This window comes from Symphodus melops (assembly GCF_947650265.1).
Source record: "Symphodus melops genome assembly, chromosome: 8".
In the NCBI taxonomy this organism is placed as follows: domain Eukaryota; kingdom Metazoa; phylum Chordata; class Actinopteri; order Labriformes; family Labridae; genus Symphodus; species Symphodus melops.
Window position 1 is genome coordinate 16,263,156 of NC_136698.1, and position 19,349 is coordinate 16,282,504.

A 19,349-nucleotide genomic window follows, 5' to 3' on the forward strand; every position below is an offset into this window, starting at 1 on the left:
AACTACATTATGCAACAGGTCAAAAAGGAAATGCCTGGTTTCCATTTAAAGCTCCAGCTTGATTGGTATCCAATACACTGACCTCGATGTGAAGTGTAAACTTAATATAGGAATTTGGAAAGCCTTTAAAGTTGGATTGCATCATTCAATAAGACTTTCAGGACTATATTCCTTCATCAAGCAGATCACAGTTTTCTTGAAGAGACATGTATATGCAGTTCCTCTAGAGTAACAGCAGTAGCAGGCATGGTTATAAAATACTTTATGGCAAGTAAATTCCTGAACGTACTATTTTAATGGGGGAAGGCATACCAGGACTTCCCCCTCTGAGACCTACAATGTTATTAATTAACTCAAGTTAATGAAAAAAAAAGTATATTTATCCTATTAAAATGTATTATTTTCCCACACAATAATCAAATATTGCTCCACACAAGAGCTTAACCTAAAGAGATAAATAGCTGCTATTTAAGTAGTGTAGTATAATAGCCAATAACAGAAATACAGTGCAGATAGGTACAAAATATAGCCAACAATTATAATCCAAAAGTAAAGTACATGTTTTGGATCATGTTGTTCTTACATCAGTCTAAATGCACTTGCATTTTTTTTTTAAATCAAAAATGCATTAAAAGGTGTTTGTAAGAATAAAACGGAATCCTTTCTAAGCGCATTATGCTTATTCCCAGAGGGAGGCGCGTTCAAACAGAAAAAGATGAATGTGAGTTATGATCCGCCCTCTGAGCAGCGCAGGGCAGACTGATGCCACTCAGAGGAATCCCGCAGGTGAACCACAGAAGAAAGGCGATTTTGAAAGTGTGAAGCCACAGACATGCGCTGGAAAAGTGAAGTTAAAGTAGAGTGTTGCATAGTTAGCGAGGACGAAAACGGATCTGTGTTGTCCAACGATGAGGTGAGTAGCCTATACTGCATATCACCTTAAGACATACACTGTGTGTTTCTGATAGTAGCAGGTTATGGTGCGACTCAGAGTAAAGACTTATTATATTCGTCGTAATCGCTTTGCCAATTAAATCAAAGTGGGCTTCGGTCTGTCATCAAAACCGGCCTTCAACACGTTGACAGCAGTATTTTCACAATTTGAAGAAATGTCGAATAAAATTACCCCTTCCTGAATTCTGCAATTAAAACTCAAGTAGTTAATGAGACCTCTTCACCTTTTGCTTGGCCCGGTTTGACGTTTGTGGCGAACTAAGCCTTTTTAATTGCTGTTATTAAAAAAATCAATCCTCCTTTTCCCGGAGACCTCGCGCTGGCTTTTTGATTGACGCGTGAAATTGCGTGTTGGGGTTTAACCGCAGCACGCGCGCGAGTAGCGTTCAGTTGCTGAATCACAAATGCAGATCTGAAGAACATAATGCACATAGGATAAGTATTAGTTCAAGTGTTGTCTGTTTTCGTAAGTAATGACTATCCTTCTATTTTAAATGTCATTTTGGTAATCGACGGCGTTGTCATGGTGAAAGGTGAAAGGCATGATATTTATGGGGAGAGGCAGGGGGCATTTAAGGCAGCTGCTGCAGTCTGACAGAGCGACCTCCTCTGCCCGCCGTGTAGCTTCTCGTCATGTGTGAAGATTGCAGAGGAGAAGAAGCGCTGCTAGGCAAATGCGACGAGGACAGGAGAGACATCATGGTAGGAACGTGTCGTGGTTAATTATTTCTTATTTATTTATTTCACTCAAAACAGGTTGTCAATTAACCGGAGGCCATTTCAATGAACTTTAAATATCTTTAAAACCATCGACAACTAAATAGGAACTCTTTGTTTTCTTTGTGATGCTACAGCATTGAACTTAAAGTTTAAAGTTTTACATAGCCTAAAACCTTTAGGCAAGCTTAAAAATATATAAAACTTTTTTTTAAGAGTGAGACACTTCTGGGCAGCTACTCAACATTGAAAATTGTGGTGAAAATAGATCAAAATTTGGTCGAAATAACGTTTGCCAATTTTCTACGGCTCTCGCCTAAATATACAAATTATTTTCGCTGATTTTTCGAAATGTATCCAATTTATGTTGTACTACATCTATTTTTGACCGAGGAAGAAAGATTGAAAGCCATAGCCTGTAATGCTGTTTGTTTTGAGTTGAGCTGAGTTTCTCATCATGTTGACAGTAGCAGGTTGAACTGAGTTCTAACATGTTATGCAACTCACGCAGTTTACGGAGGTATGTAGCCTGTAATTTTCTAACCGCAGATCTGATGTCTTCAGGGTGCTACGGTGGAGGTTTTGGATGAGGATGCGTCTTCGCTGCAGACGATGGCCTCTGCGCCTCTGCTGGGCAGAGCTGTGTGCGCGAGCTGCAATGACGAAATCGTGGATAAATATTTATTAAAGGTAGCTCAACAATGCCAGGTCTTTTATGTGTGGGCATTGTTTTGTGTTATTATAAGTTTGTTTAAATTTTTTTGTTTGGATTTAAGGATCCTTTCTAACTGATTGACTTTGGCTAATTTGTCCCGTCTCTGCTCCAGGTGAACGACCTGTGCTGGCACGTGCGCTGTCTGTCCTGCAGCGTGTGCCAGGCTTCACTTGGCAGCAATACAAGCTGTTACATCAAAGAAAAAGAGGTTTTCTGTAAACTGGATTACTTTCGGTATGTGCATCAAGTTTTACAGCATAGCCACCATTCTTTCAGAAAGAAAGAAAGAAAGAAAGAAATTAAATCGAAAAATATAAACAGTTGGAATAAAATACCTTGAGAAAAAAAAGAAAACAACTAAATGGAAAAACAACCTTGACGATACAAAAATAGCCGCCTTTAATGCCCTTTGCAGCTCATGTTGGTGTCTGTTTCGACCTCCACCTGCAGAAGATACGGCACCTGGTGCGCGTGCTGCGGCCGGAACATTCACTCCACGGATTGGGTCCGCCGGGCGAAGGGGAACGTGTACCACCTGGCCTGCTTCGCCTGCTTTTCCTGCAAGAGGCAACTGTCCACCGGGGAGGAGTTTGCTCTCGTGGAGGAGAAGGTGCTGTGCAGGGTGCACTATGACTGCATGCTGGACAACCTCAAGCGGGCCGTGGAGAAAGGTGAGCTCCAACGTGTCGCGGATTAGGCCAAAGACAAACAATACGCGGGAAAGTGTTACGATTTAAAACTAAAAGAGCATATATGTGATCACGAACCTACTTTAAATTAGGCTAAATAAGATTGCTCCCGAGGCTGCCCTGCAGATTTGGAACTTTTTTTTTTTAACCATAAAAAAAATCACACATTATCCTTTTAGTCTAAAAAATAAAAAAATAAAAACAGTTAATCATTTCGCTTCGTGTTGGTCAAACAAAAAGTTGAGCTTGCTGTTTGCTTTCTGTTATTACTGATAACAAATCAGACACTGAAATTACCAAAAAGGCCTAAACTGAATCTATTTAGTTTTTTTGTCCATTTTAAGAATTGACCGTTTAATTGTGGTCGCTACATATTGCCATTTTTAATAGCAATATGTTTTTTTTTTAATTAATGCTTGTATATCTCTTTCAATCAATAAACCCCAAACATTTTATATCATAAATAATACTTGTTTTTCTGCACTGAATATTTCCAGATGTGTCAGTGTCTGAATCTGTGCTTGTTTCAGGAAACAGTATGAATATGGAAGGAGCTGTTCCTACTGAACAGGAGATAAACCAGCCAAAACCCTCCAAGAGAGCAAGGACAAGCTTCACTGCCGACCAGCTGCAGGTTCATCTCCATTAACACAAACAATACACACTGAACTACAACTCTGCAGTCATATCAACACATTACACAGACACTGGCCTCCAACACTAAATGCACAAAGGAGAAAGTGTCCTTATAGGTTCACCATACACTTAAATTTTTCAGATATTGATTAGGAAATATTTCAAACCCAATGCTTTAATTTTGGTCCAGAAAAGGAGGCTTCCTAATCATAACATTTGAAATACTAAAATATGTGTACGGTTAGTTACACTGGAATTAAAGTAGATTAAAGGTACAACAAAAATAAGTAGTGTGATGAAGTTTTTTTTTATCTTAATTGTAATATTATCAATTTGATCAATATCCAGTGACATGAATTCAACTTGTATAAATGATCCAGTTAAATAAAATAATGTATGAATAGTATTATATATCTCATTATTTAAAGTTAGTCTAATATCATTTCTATCTATTAATCTGTTAATCTTTATTTAAAATGCACAATGTATAACTTATATGTTATTTATTTGATTTGCTTTGACCTCTGACTGTACAGGTGATGCAGGCTCAGTTTGCCCAGGACAACAATCCAGATGCTCAGACGCTGCAGAAACTGGCCGAGCAGACAGGCCTCAGCCGGAGAGTCATTCAGGTCAGTAAATGCTCCACAGCTGGTCATTTGTTTAATTCAATATAGAATATTAAAGACAGGACAAGAAATTATTCAAGTAACATTTGTTATGATATTTTGAAGTTTCTTTTTGCATCCTGACAAAGATTACTAATGATTAAAATGATTTATAATAATGATCAAATGGTCTTAGAAAAAAATCTGTCCGTTTCTATTTATTCAAAGTAAAACAGCTTAAATGGAATAGAAAGGCACTTGGATGTGGATAAATATGACAAGGATGCTCGTAGCTCCTCTTCCAAACCAATCCGTCATGGACCTGTCCTGCAGCCTTCAGATTTTTCAGCGTTCAGATATAGGCTTTAATCGACAAAGATTACAATTTGTATAATATTGCCTGTAATTGTATTGGTGAAAATATATATATTTTTAAATATATCATATTATGGAAATACTCTGTTTAAGTTAAAATAGGATATATGATAAGACGCGGGGCAATAGTAACTCCTTCACTGGGTCACAGATAACAGAGCTTGTGCAGTATGCACATTTCAGTTGGTGTAAAGTGTCCTTAATAAAGGTATTTATCCTGTTAACCCAGGTCTGGTTCCAGAACTGTCGAGCCCGCCACAAGAAGCATGTGAGCCCAAACCACAGCTCCAGCACCCCCATGAGCTCACTGCAGCCCAGCCACCTGTCCCAGACCACCCCGACCCCCGAGGAGCTTCAATACACCACTTACGGAGGCCCAGAGGGGTCAATGCTCTCTGCGCTACACTCCTTCATAGACAGTAAGTCCTGGCTTCTTCTTCTTCTTCATAATAATAATAATAATAATAATAATTTAGTTACAAAGTGCTTAATAATTAAAATCAAACCAGAGAAGTAAAAACATATATACAAATCAACAAATAAAGAAACAAATAAAAACAGAAATATAAAACATATAACCCATGTGGTCAAGAAGTAAACGGTAACAGTTAAGAAAAATCCAACCTATGAAAGTGAGTTTGGCGGTGTGATCTTCAGGCATGGAGTTCCACAGTTGAGGGGCCCAAACAAAGGCTCAGTCACCTTTTGTGACCAGTGGAGTCTATTCGAGGGGTCCTGCCAGAGTATTTTAGGCAGCCTTCAGGCTTATAGGGGGTTTGCAAATCATAGATTTAGGGTGAGGACTGGCATATAAGGCTTTAAACACAAACAATAAGATCTTAAAATGAATTCTTAAACTCGCAGCTCGAGAAGAACAGGTGTAATGTGTTTCCACCTTATTTTTTTTAACATCAGACTTTTTCTCAAAGATTTAAAGTTTTTTTTGTTTTTAATAAAAGGCTTGCAAATTAACTTAACTGGCAATATAAATATTTTAAGGAGAAAGCCTTTAAAAACATGTCCTCAATCTAAGTTGATTTCTTTTGGCGAGATGATTATGAAAAACTTGAGTTGTGTTTTAAAAAAGGAACCTTTGTCGTAGCAGATTTTATTTGTAAAGCCTTGGAGAAAAGACAGTGCACGGTGTTTAAGACTGAACTGTGACAGGAGCAACTTTGTAGCGTTATGAATGATGTAATGAATGAATAATTCATGTAAACCACTGCAACTGAATTCTCTGGAGTCTTTTATAAGCCCATGAGGGTTGGATTCTTTGTGTACATGACACAAAAATGAATTCAATCAATCAATCATAATCGCCACATTTATTTTTATATGATTGTGTTTTTATGCACTGCCTGTAAAGCACTTTGGTCAGCTGAAGCTGTTTTAAATTTGCTAAACAGATAAACTTTGACTTATAATCAGGATCTTTTTATTGCTTCAAATTTTCTGCAACAACCGTTAACTTACAATATAATTAACTGAAGCTTTATTAATGTCATTCTTAAACAACACTGCAACCCGACCCGGCCCCTCAGGTGGTCTTTTAGCCGTACCTGGAATTAAATCAAGGGGAATAAAATTCTGACTGAGCTCCATCACCGCTGTCTTTACTTTTAAAGCAAACTCCAAAACGTATCTTCTCTCCCGAACATGTATGCGTGTGTGTCTGTGTGTAAATGTGATCCCTTGTGTGGTTAATGATGTTTGCTTTGCTGTGTGTTGGATTGATTTCTGTGTCTTATTCATGACTGTGTAAACACATTTGTTGTTGTATTCTTGTGTTTTTAACCTCAAAGTTTAGCCCATTGAGCTTCCCTGATATTCAATGTGCTTAATAAAGAAAACACAAACACTGTCTTTCTTTTAGTATCATTCATGGACTCTGTTTAAACTTCTCTTTCTATGATCCTACAGTACACTCTCCTCAATCCATGTTTCAACCACTGCTGCCCGCCCACGCCATGACCTCCCTTCCTGTGTCTCACACCTGAGCTGCTCAACACAAAAACGTCTTTACAAGCGATCTCCAACAAAAGGAGATGCCGTATTCATTTCTCTTTGTAAATATAATTTGATCTTAAGTGACAATAAAAGCGTTCCTTTCCCTAAACTGCCAGTATTTTATCACACGTTGATATTCTTTGAAAACTCCATTCTGTTGACGATAATTTTCAGTCCTAAATGTACGATGCAATGTGGAAATTGAAAGGTTTCTGTGTACCTCATAGGATTGTGACTCACAGCATTACAGATTTCTATTTGTTTGTGTAGTTGGTGACACCGTTTTGACTGTGATAGCCAACCAGACCCGAGATCTTGACTCAATATGAAGGTGAACTTGAATTTGTTTGTAAAGCAGTGTTGAAATATTTGCAATTTAATTTATTGAATGTATGTGATGTCTGTTTTGTAAATAAATGTCTAATTTCACAAATCGTGGAGATGAATGACTAATAGCAGATATTCGACACAACAGATCAGACAGGTGCAGTGTTTAGTTTGAGAAGAAGAAAGTTCATTGTATAAAATCAATTTATTGATCATAAATAGAGGTAATAAAACACGTATATTTGAATGATAACCATACACACAGGTTATATATTCTTTCTCTGCATAAATAAATATATTTCTGGGAGATATAAATGTTGAGGTTTCTGCACACATATGACACTAGAAAGAACTTCAGGATTTATGGACAGGTTAGAACACTACGTCTTCAGTTTGACTTTTAGGAGCTTGTGGTAAGAAAAGTGACGCACAGAGAGAAGGTTTACTTGTGTCTACTTGCTGACTGTGGTTGACCAAAAGAATCTACACATGCGAGGGTTGGGGAGGCGTATAAAACCACACTTTTTACTTAACTTATCAGATCTTAGGTATTCATCCTCATGACACTGAGCCTGAACTGTGTGCATATGTAGATAGAAATTTAAAAGGTGTAGTCATTTTTCAGTATAAAAATATTAATGACAATATGCCGCATTAGCACTAGATGCATAATATCTCTGCTTTCTCACACAAAAGCAGATTTGTTTTGCTTAAATTGCATGGTTCCATGTCCCAGCATGTTGAGCTCAGACAGGGGCGAAAGGTGTGTGAGGCTGGCAGTGCTGTCACTCCGAGGCACCATGCGGGCAGCTTCTTAGTTTCAACAAACACGCTACAGAGACGCACAAGAGTGAGTCACATCTCACTGATCTGAAAGTGAGCATCATTCTTCGTGATGCATGAATCTTTTTGAGAAAAAGAAGACATCAGCACTATGTTGATGCCAGTTAAATAGAAGAATTGTGTGAAACTATCAAAGGCAGCATAGTGACACCCAAACTCAATCAATTCAACTGAAGATTGACACAACAGCACCTTACAAATAACCGGCTCAAACAAACTGACGTCAGATGCTTTTTCTTCAGATGTGCATCAACTTATGAAGGAAACCAATGTAAACCATATATAAACACATCAGTCTTTAACAAAGGACAGTTCTGCATGACTGATGATTTGATTGCTCAGTAACATGGTTTTGGGACCAGCCCTGTTTTTTAACAAGAGTGACACAAATTAAACCTTTTTTCAAACTAGCTTCATAGCTACTATATTTAAAATTAAGAAAAGAAGATTTCACGTCTGTCTATAACAGAATGATATATGTATCATGCTTCTTTATGGGTATCACTAATATAGCTGCCAGTCAGTGCATGACACACGTAGGCCTATTAATTGTTACATTCAATGTTTCATTGGATTCGTTGCATTATCAAAAACATAACTACCTTTGTCGCTGGATGCTGACCAAAACATTTTAAATTCTTTTAAAACATCTGCAGAAAAGCATCTTTAAATGTAAACTGTGGCTACAAGATGCAATTATTCACTTAATGTGGCAATTCTGAGAGAAGGGCCCTGAGAGAGTGAAGCACATTGGGAGTCTTAATCATCATGTACACGTGAATTATATTCGAAAACAAGGGGCCTCAATGTGAGACAATTTGAGGTCCAAAACTGTAATAAAATGTCCATAAATGAGATCACGTCTGACCATTTCATGGGCAGACTTAGCTCAATCAGCAGCGCATTCATGCCACAACAACAGCACACACACGATGGCATGGCACAACCAAGTGGTGAAAACTGGCAACTACAAGGTTTAGAACAAAACGAGCTGATGTAGACAATCTCCGGAAGGAAAAAAAAGAAATCACTTTTTCCCAAAAGGAACTCTGTGTCTCAGTTGACTGAGGCCGTAAAAAATACATACATAAAATGCTGAAAAAATAAAATTAAAATAAATACAAACGTGTCAGCTATTGTTGTAACATAAAACAGACAGTTTCAGAAACGCAGGTGTGACTTTGCAATGCACACCGTCCATTATTTAAAAACCGTCTTGGCAGAGTTCTGGAGCCTTTAATTCCCTCAAAACTATTAAGTCAATACATTTTAAAAATGTTGACAAATCTATTGATTATTGTTGCTTATCATGAGTTTCCCCATTATAGTGCATAACTTGCATTCCCCTAATTTATATTTGCTAAAATACTTTTTGCCTCAATGGCATGTACCATACTTTGGTAATAGATCATCAGTCTTCTTTTTGTCCCAGCTTTTGTCTCTTCTCTATTTCCGGCTCCGCCTCTGGACGTTCTGCTTGTCAAGGATGCTCCTCAAGTTTCTGTTCATGTAGAAGGGCTTCTGAGGAGAGCCGTCGTTCACCTCCAGGTCCCACACTAGGGGGCAGCAGTGATAGCATGTTAGAAATTGAGAATAACGCTCCATCATTGTTTATCTCTGGTATACCTTCTTGATAAACTTCCGTACTATGAAAATGCATCAGACAATACTCAAACCATTTATGTTTATTCCAAAAAATGATTCACATTTTCATTGGATTTCATTGATAAAAAAATTCTCCTATACAAAAAGAACACAGAATAACCTCCAGAGAGATGCGTGTATTATACTTAGTATTAAAACAGCACTATATCTGAACCATCCAATAAAAAAATTACCAAAAATGGCTTTGACATCCTTTTATAAACGGTATCTCAAAAGGTTCCTGGTGTTAGGTCTAAAACCACAGAAGAAGAACATTTTTTATTTGACTTTTTTTTTTTCACAACTAGGCACATAAACTAGTGGCTGCATTCAGAAGTTTCCTGAAAAACTGTCAGGTTCTTTTCAAAGTTAAAGCAACAACTCGATCATGTCCTCAGAAGTCTTGACCTCCCACAAAGTCTCTGTCTGGTTTACAGTACATCTATGACCATAAAGGAAACTTTGAAATGATTGTGACTTGTTTTTAAATTAAGTAAAACAAGAGAACCTTTTGCAAGTGCAGAATTACACATCATTTTTGGATCTTTGTGTTCGTGTTAGTATAAATATGGTGGATCAAAGCAACCTATAAAACCAATGTTAAACATCAACAGCCAGCAACATAATCATGCTCGACAGAGGAAATTAATCACATGGTTTCTTTTCCCATATGTGAAAGTGCATACACTTTTATACTTAGAAGACCAAAGTGCGACAAGAGGGTGTCCCATAAGTCCACCACTGTTTCTGGATGTTACCCAATGCCTTACAGTACGTCCATCAGTGGCATCTGTACATTTCAAGGTCCTCATGTTTGTCAGGGTATTTATCTCAGCCTGGTCGTCCATCCTGCCAGTTTACCCGTTCCCTCTCAGTAAGGCAGAGGTCAGCAGAGAATACAAAGAACAAAAAAAGAACCGAAGCATGGCAGAAGAAAAAAAGCAAGTATCTGAGTTTGCTCAAGAGAGGAAGTAAACTGAAGTCTTTTTCTAGTCCCCCATGCCTTTTCTTTGAGGATCTGAAGTAAAAGCACGTTTATGTCCGGGCCATCTCTGACCAGGCGAGGATGTATCCAGTTTTTGATGTGTAGCCCTACAATACTCGCTCTCAAACGTCCAAACCTCAACACATACAGCAGATATGGAGAAGTGATTGGGAGAGTTAGAAGTTCAGTAAAAAAAAAAAAGGCCGTGCATTGTTCAGGAGGCAGCACATAATTTTGCGCCCTCCTCTCCTTTACGTAGGATTTTGTGCAGGCCAGGAGACATGTAGTAGGGCCTGGAGGAAGTACCATCATTCCTTTCCAGGTCTTCACCTGAGACCAGGTCCCAGCAGAGCAGAGGAGAAGCAGGAATAGCAGGCAATGTTACAGCCGGAAGAAAAGAGAGAAGAGCAAAGACTTAGTAGAGATTAATTATCAAAAAGGTCATGCAGGAGTTAAAAAGAGCTGAATGAGCAAGAATAAGTTTGTCATTTAGTGTAATAGTTCCCAAGAAAGAGGAAGGAGGCTTTGTCTGCTAAATTTCCATTTTCAGAAATCATGATAACACACCTACTGAATTTTTTTTTAAAGGTCTTTAGGTAAGAACATGTGTGTAGAAATAGAGTTAAGCTGATACCAGAAAAAAGACAATTTTCCAGTAAAAACAGTTCAAATGTATATTTATGTATATTAATGGTTGACACTTTTTTATTGTAGGGGTTAAAGAGTGAAGATAATGATTATTAAATGTCATACTTACAAAAGCACAAGAACAATGTGTCCACACACATGGCATAGACGTTAAAAAAGCCATGTGCAATCATGTACGATCCAAATATCACCGTCTGAAAGAATTGACACGTCGAACAGTTATTATTCTGTTCTGGCCTCAGGCTAAAAAAACCCCCATCAGAACCAAATGAAGCAAGTGGTTCATAAAACCTTTAACTAAACTAATTAGCTGGTGCAACAGTGTTATCTGATGTGAATAATTGGAATGTGAAATAAATGAAATGAAACTAACACACCAGTCAGATTTGTATCTTTCAGTATAGCTCTTTGAAAAACATTTGAAGGAACACTTTGGAAGGTACTGACTAACCCTGAGAAAGAAAACAGATAAAAAAATAACTCCATTGAAAGTTTTTTCAACTTCATCGTAAGAAAGTTTTTATCTCCACCCTGAGTGGAGATAACATCTTTTGAACAGTAATTAGTCTAAGACAGAACACACACACACACACACACACACACACACACACACACACACACACACACACACACACACACACACACACACACACACACACACACACACACACACACACACACACACACACACACACACACACACACACACACACACACACACACACACACACACACACACACACACACCATTCATCCTAAGATACAACATTTTCCCTCTGTTATTGCTGCTGATAAGAAAAGAAAAAAACCCAACAGGTTAGAATTTTTCACAATTTAATTCCTCACCAGAAGTGGCACCCAGTAGTAATTCAGGGACGGCACCTCTGCTTGAATGACCGGTATTTTTCGAGTGAAGAAGAAAAATGCAAGAACGCCTAGAAAACAAAATAAAAGAGGAAAGAATGACAAAGAGTTTAGTATAGACTCTCTTTACCTTCAATCATCAGACTCTGTGCTTGGAGTCAAAAAGCCTTTGTAAACTGAGTTTGGTTTTTTTGTCCAAAATTGACACACGTTAAAAAAGAAATGACGTGAATGTATGGTTCCGGTACAGCTAGCAGCGTCATCAAAACGGACCACAGACATCCTGATTTACACCTGGAAGTGATCTGCACAACTCTGCAGCTCCTTTATCAACAGATGAAACTCTCCTTGCTCCTGTCTTGTTTTCATGTGGGCGGACCCCACTCTGTGTGATGATGTGCACAAGACATTTAGTCTCTTGGTGCAAAAATGAAAGCATCAGACACAGTGCGTCTATCATAATAGCATTATGGATCCAAAAACCAGACTCATTGTGCCTCTTCAAAGTAAATGTATAAGTTAGATTTGTTGTGCTTCCAAAGGCAAAACAGACAACCTGTGCACACATCCATTTACGCATTGTATGAGTCCTGCTTGTCCTTTGTCTTGAGCTAATTTATCATCCTTTTAACATTCAGGAGCATGTGTCGTCCTGTCTCTTTTTTATAAATGTCACTTCAAAGACTGCAAGAGACATGAAACTCACCAACACTTCCTGAAATAAGCAGTTTCCCCAGGAAGAGCAGAAAGTCTGTCACCTTGTCCAAGACAGCCACCCTACAGAGGACGCAGAGAAAAGTGGAGGAGGAATGGAGAAGGCAACGTCACGCACCGAGACTCAAGAGAGATCAATGAGAGTACACACAGCATTGAAAACACGACGATGGGCTGATAAGGAGGAGCAGGAGAGTGCATACCGAATAACGTTCCTCATCAAGAGGAAGAAAGCATCCTTGGAAGAGGTGCAGAAGTTTTTTCCATATATTGCTATCTGTGGTGAGAAGAAAAAGCAGAAAGTACTCGTTGGACGCTAACAAACGGACAAACTAACAAATGGACTGCTTCCAGATACTATGCACAAGGAGATTTATCTTTCTGAACTCACCATAATGTATGCATTCCTGTTTATAAACTTGATGAAATGTTCCAGGCACCAGAAGCAGCATTTGAGGCAACAAAGCAGAAATCGAGCGCAACCATTCTGCGAACCTGGAAAGACATTGTCAATCATCAACACCCCACTTGACATAATCATTTAAATGTGTTAGAATGAGGAGGAGGGAGAAGATGAATGAAAGGCTTACCTTTAAGCTTTTGATCCAGATACTCAAGGACAATTCGGACCATTTGCACCACAGCGAGGATTAGAGAGCCAAAAGCCAGAGAACCTGTGTGGTAACTGCGGTAACAAAACAGAGAAGGTAAGAAATAAATATCTGAACATTTGCAGTACAATCTCAGAATATATTCAGCCAATGCTTGTATTAAGATATGTCTCATTGTGCTTGAGTTATTCAGTCATACCTACATTATTTCAAGGTTAAGTCATAACTTCCTACCGTATGGCTCTGCTAAAAGCAGAGTAGAGGGGGCATGCAGGGATGTCTCCTGGCTTCTTCAGGGCCCAGTAGTAGGAAGCGAAGGCCCCGGCCAGTGTGCACTGACCCAGCGCAATGGTGAAGTTGACCAGCCAGAGAAACGCAAACAGGTTACACAGATGGAGGACTAAGATGTAGCGGTGGTACACACTCTCCCCTCCGTAGAAGGCAAACATGCACTGGGACCCAGGACACACCTTGGTAATGTTGGTCTGCCGAAAGGTCTGAAAAGAAATCAGCAGATTCTAAATGTGTAGTGAGATATCACGCTTTGTTTGCCATGTATGTTAAAAGTAACTGATTGCAAGGAAAACTTCTGAACAACCAAAAACAACTTGTGTCACTTTGTCTCTTCAGGTTGGTTTTTCTCTTCCTCTATTTTGCACATTTACAAGTAATTTTCAGTTGATTTCCCGATCTCCCAAGTTGTGTGAGCACATAGCATATACACTTATACATTCTTCTACATAACCAGGTTGGGTCCTCAGGCTGATAAAGAACTTCTGTCACAAGAGAATTTTTTGCTGTCAGCAACTACTGTCAACTCCATTAACATCGGAGCATTAGCGATTGATTCAGATAGTTTGAACACAGAACACACTTCCATTTCGACTTTACTGTGAGCTACAAGACGGAGCTGTGACCATAAATTCTCTCTGGCTGAATACTGTTATAACATGTAATTAAAGGCTGAACAAGAAATACCACATGGATCAAAATAGGGAAGAGAAAATACACAGACATTTAAGTGGCACTCGTTTCTTTTTTGTTTGTTTTGCAGATGGACAGATTAATCCTTTGGTAAATGCAGAGCGCTGACACTGACCTTGGGGTTGCATGTGATGTTGGAGTAAATGCATTTATCGTCAGCAGGTGTGACCTTGTAGACTGCATTACCAGAGGATGCTAAGAAGCTGTTGGCAAACTAGTTAAAGGTAACACAGGGGGACGTTTTCTCCACACAACTATCAACTACTACTATTAAAGTACAGTCAGTCTAGAAAGAAACACTATTTGGCAAGCATTATTCATTATCAATGAATATAGTAACTACACAGGCGTGTGATTAATCTAAACACGACTACAGCCTACACAGAGGTGCTGACGTTATTTTACTTCTTTGATTATAACCGTGACTCTTCATGAAGGATACACTGCTATGACGGCCCAGTATGCGATGCAGACAGCCAGAAGGAAAAAAGTGATGATAGGATAGAAGAGAGTGGACATGATGTAGCTGATAGCCCTAAAAAAGAAAAAGAAAGAGCAGACATTATTCATTTTGTTCTGTACACTAAAGAAAGAGTCAAACTCGATGATACATTTTGAGTTAACAGAGCATTAAAGCCCACACACACACACACACACACCTGCTCCCCTCCTTCAGTAACGCAATAGCGATGCGCAGCCTCGTTCTCAGAAATATCAGCATGATCACAATGATGGTCTCAATCACAGAGAGTGAGATCACTGTAGCACAAATTACATTGTGTTAGTCAGTTCAAATACAACATGTTTCGTGTGTAACCAAAGCTTTCAATTAAGGGCAAAGTTAAGGTATTAGTTGACAGCGTACTGAAGATGAGCCACGTTTGGCTCAGCTGAAGGTAAATGCTGAAGTCCGTGTGGAAGCCGATATCAGAAATGGTGACGTTCGCACCCGGCTTCCCGCTCAGGGTGACGTACTCCCAGTAGCAGTGCCAGATCCCTGAGAGACATCAAGACAAAGCAGGGACAGAGGGTGAGCCAGGAAATATTGTCAATAAGGTACAAAAAGTCTAAATCTAATACATGTGTCATTACAACAGAACTGCTAGGTAGGTGAAAACGTCAGGTGTGAAGCATGTAAACAACAACTTCAACATGTGGACCGATTATCTAGCAGTAAGTCCTGATTAAGTAAAGAGGGGCAAAAAGGGCATTCCATAAGATAACATAATAATATACTCATCTCGCAAATAGACATTCACAGAAGTGTGGAAACACAGTATTAGGGGGACTTCTCGCAGTTATTCTGAACACAGATAATTAGCATAACAGTGAACAGAGTTTGTCTGATTTTTTCATCATGGACTTCTGATGAACACGACAGACCTTCATTCCCGCGGTTGTATTGTAAATTAAAACAGAGAAATAAATGTGCGTTATTAAAAAACAGCAGGTCTGTGGTTATCTGTAGTAACAGTTCAGTACAGTAGTAAAACATTTTTGGAAATAGTCGAGTTGGTAGAGCAGGAAGCAATAATCTTTAGCTTTTTTTTTTACTGCTGACCTATGCAACTTATAGAAGTGTTGAATAAAAGCAACATCACTCTCTGAGATGCTGGAGTCGATCTCAGCGACTGTGATTGTCTTCCACACTCGGCCTGCTGCGCTGAAACCCAACCGTGCTGCAGTTTGGTACCACATCACTCCCTCTCCTGTGACGTTGCTTTAGTACAAAGAAGTCCAAATAAATACCCTGCATGCTTACCAAAGGCTACCGCAGTGATGACACCAAAGACGATGAGCCACAGCAGAACACCAGCAGTGAAGCGCAGCAGCAGGATGAAGACCAGACTGACCACCATGGTTATCACCAGACCACTGCAACAATAAAACATACATACTGAGTTGTCATCGACTGGTACATTTGAATCAATGGTTCAGCAAGTTGTATGTAAAAATGAACTGATCAAGTGCTAATTCAGCTAGGTCGGCTCTTTGCATGTGAAAGTTACAGAGTGGTTTCCTCATTAATTTAACAGATGGGTCAGATGGATTTCTTCACTTGCAGAGAATCAAAACGTTCTGAAAAAGAAGCCAAAACATGTAAATAGTTCTTACATGAGAATCCAGTCCCAGGAATTTGCATAATCCTCAAAGATCTTCATGCCAACTTCTTTGGCGTTCAGCAGATTGGTGATAGTTCTGCGATGGAGGAACAATGTGAAGTGAGAAACAAAAAAAAACCCAGAGAGGGGCTTTGGCAGGTTTTTGTTATTGCCTCTAAAAAAAAGGTAATCGCTAGCATTTCAAAAACATTTTCGACACTTCCTTTACCCTAAGTGTACTCACTGCAAACGAAAGAATGCAATGTTCAAATGTTTTTGAAGTTCTGAGTTTTCAGACACTGCTTACTTTATGTTATGAGGGTCTGAGTAAGTCCCATAGAAAAACAGAATTAGAGTTGCTGAAGTGCTTTAGAGCTAGATTTACTTTAGTGTGGCGGTGGAAGATGGTTTAGCAGCATGTTATAGAAGGTGATACAGATGACCATCCAGTAAAGCACATTGAGCTGTCAGATGAAGATCCAGGTTATTTGTATTCACAGTTAAGTAGATGTGCAGTAGTCAAACAAAACAAAACAAGTTGCTTCAAATACTTAACATGACAGATTTGGTATACGGTTCTTTTTTTTTTTTTAAAGATATTAACTTCAACCTTCTTTAAGATCAGTACAGCCTCAAGTGAACCAGTATCTCAAGGGATCCTGACTCATCTTTTCTAAACCAAACACAAAATGAGTAAGCCTTTGATGTGGACGCTTTGATGTGGAGATTTCCTAAAAAAATATATATATATATTAGGATAAATTAAATGAATGCACAGTTCTATAAGTGACAATGGGTAGCTTAAATTTAGCTTCAGCAACTCTTTAAAGATAGTCAGAAAAGAAGTACTGCAAAGCCGTACTGCAGATACACTGCCCTGTGACTCTGATTCATCTCCACAGAACGGACACAGGGAGAGCAGATCTGCTAACTCTGCTACGGGACTAACATAACAGTAACAGGCAATTCTGAAAGCAACCCTGTGATGAAGCGCTTTAATTCAGCTCCCTAAAGGTCACTGAGACCTGCTCAAAGGAGAGATTTTGGATCATATCCAGCTCTGTTATGCAATCTTGCGATCATATAAATCAACAAGAACAAAGCTAATAAACACCAGGGGGCACTACATAACTCTCTATTTCATTTGACACACAGGAGAAGCAGATGACTTGATGTTTTTTTTTTTAGGGTTGATACATGGCTATTATTCATCTGTCCTTATTCCTGTCCACTTTTGTAGGTGGAGGGATGCAGGAACAGATTTGGGATGAAGAGCTCAAGCAAGAAGGTTAGTCTACTCAAAGCTACAGCAGAAGTTAACAAGCTGAAGTAAACCATGGTTGAGACCTTTCCACTCCTCGCTGCACGGCCGTAACTTGGCTACAAAAAAAAAGGCATTAAAGGCACATTTTAGTTCCAAGTAAGTCAGGGAAAACAAAAGCTGGTCACTGCAAATACAGAATCATGTATGTTTCAAATATCAGCTCGCTGGGATGGATACATGATTTGTAATGCTCGTCAAATTTCTGCTATCTCAGTCGGTTTTCATCGATAGCGTAGATTTACAAAGCAGATTTTGTAAGCTTGTACGCACTCTTGAAGTTCTACTGTGGAACTCAAAAGGTGAGTTGCATTTTCATGCAATTAACATGCAAATGACTTTGAATGTGCTTGGACACATTCCAGGGCATCAGTGACCTCATGCCCATATGTCCTACCCTTTAACATCAGTCCAGAGCTCTCTGGGTGCAGAGTTGGCAGCCCTATGGACAGTATAGGATTTTAAAAACATGTAATGTTTTAGTATACTGTTTTTTTTTACTCCTTATCTTTGGGATGTGATTTGTTTTTGGTTTGTTTTAATTGTAGAGCTGTTTGTACGGTGAGGTCATAGACATTTCAGGGAGGCAGATCTTACTTGGCAGCATCTTTGAGGTCGCTGACACTTCTCTTGTTGTTGTCTCCGTCTGTGAAGATGGTCTGATTGGCCACGGTTAAGATTCCATTTCTTGTAATGAAATCAGGGAAGCACCGCTGAAGGACTGAAACACATTTTCAAACATCTCCTTTATCTTTTAGTGGCTTGTACAACAACAGAAGTGTATTTCAATCACATGAAACAATAAATATTTGCTCTGTGTTTCTGAATAAATTGGACAATGTTCAAAGAATTACAAGGTGTGCGCTATGATTTTTTTAAAATCCGTTTTTCTGAATTAATAAGATAATTGTCTGAGAATAAGAGTTACGTTTTTCTCATTTTTTCACGAAGCTTTGGTGAAAATCATTTTTTTTAGTCGAGACAATGATCTGATGTCTATGAGTAATGAGCTGGTTGTGTTTCTCTGCAATAAACTGAAAAACAGAGCTGGTTTTTCTTCTCTCATGTGAATGTTATACATCTAGTAAAGAACTAAAATTGAGTTATTTTGGGTAATAGTGTTGAGGATGATCGCGATGCACTCACAAGGTCTGCTCGGCACGATCATAGACGGACAGTCTTCATCTCGGATGACGTCTGCAACTGTCTGAAATGGAAACATACGAGGCACTGACTTCAATGATTCATATCTAACAAGTCATTCAATCAGTTAGGCGTGGAGCAGAGGAGATTTTACACTTAGCTACATATTTGATGTCTTAAAAAAGATTTTACACAAAAAATACAATAAATGAACAGTTCAGTCTCATGAACACAATTATCTGACAGCGACAGAAGTATGAATTGTATTTTCTGCTTTGTTTATTTGACTTTATGTTTTTGTATAATGTGCAGACCTTGAAATGTGTTTGTGCATTTAGAAATAAATATAGCAAGGACAAAACAGAAAACAGAACTCCCATGATTCCCTGCTAGCCTCGACGTCATCTTTTGTTATTGTAGCATTGACTGAAAGCCCCCTGGCGGCTCTTAATCTACATTAAC

The 19,349-nt window shown here is 38.8% G+C and overlaps 2 protein-coding genes across 6 annotated transcripts in view; one reads left to right on the forward strand and one right to left on the reverse strand.

Annotated features, from left to right (window-relative positions):
• Positions 1-832: 832 nt before the first annotated feature.
• LOC306827634 (LIM/homeobox protein Lhx8) lies at positions 833-8,990 on the forward strand (the record flags this gene model as incomplete). Of its 4 annotated transcripts, XM_079349566.1 has the most annotated exons (9): positions 833-913; positions 1,579-1,656; positions 2,236-2,361; positions 2,499-2,620; positions 2,837-3,057; positions 3,606-3,709; positions 4,248-4,343; positions 4,924-5,113; positions 6,615-8,990. In XM_079349566.1, 9 exons carry the CDS (start codon positions 833-835, stop codon positions 6,689-6,691), a joined length of 1,095 nt encoding a protein of 364 aa, XP_079205692.1. In that variant the 3' UTR covers positions 6,692-8,990. The 4 variants fall into 4 exon arrangements, with proteins under 4 accessions (XP_079205692.1, XP_079205693.1, XP_079205695.1 ...); XM_079349567.1 differs by lacking the exon at positions 1,579-1,656; XM_079349569.1 differs by lacking the exon at positions 1,579-1,656 and having other exon boundaries at positions 843-913; positions 2,221-2,361.
• slc44a5b (solute carrier family 44 member 5b) overlaps positions 7,194-19,349 on the reverse strand; it is a 37,946-nt gene continuing 25,790 nt past the window's right edge. The window contains exons 7-22 of one of the 2 annotated variants that reach the window (XM_079349553.1): positions 18,891-18,951; positions 18,342-18,465; positions 16,437-16,520; positions 16,084-16,196; positions 15,187-15,318; positions 14,981-15,080; positions 14,764-14,856; positions 14,437-14,524; positions 13,572-13,834; positions 13,317-13,411; positions 13,118-13,221; positions 12,930-13,003; positions 12,719-12,789; positions 11,995-12,083; positions 11,258-11,342; positions 7,194-9,427 (exon numbers count right to left, since the gene is read on the reverse strand). In XM_079349553.1, coding sequence (XP_079205679.1) covers positions 9,318-9,427; positions 11,258-11,342; positions 11,995-12,083; positions 12,719-12,789; positions 12,930-13,003; positions 13,118-13,221; positions 13,317-13,411; positions 13,572-13,834; positions 14,437-14,524; positions 14,764-14,856; positions 14,981-15,080; positions 15,187-15,318; positions 16,084-16,196; positions 16,437-16,520; positions 18,342-18,465; positions 18,891-18,951 — 1,686 coding nt within the window. In that variant the 3' untranslated portion in view covers positions 7,194-9,317. Of the gene's footprint in view, positions 9,428-9,541; positions 10,831-11,257; positions 11,343-11,994; positions 12,084-12,718; positions 12,790-12,929; positions 13,004-13,117; positions 13,222-13,316; positions 13,412-13,571; positions 13,835-14,436; positions 14,525-14,763; positions 14,857-14,980; positions 15,081-15,186; positions 15,319-16,083; positions 16,197-16,436; positions 16,521-18,341; positions 18,466-18,890; positions 18,952-19,349 lie in introns of those variants that run through there. The other variant, XM_079349552.1, reaches the window with a different exon arrangement.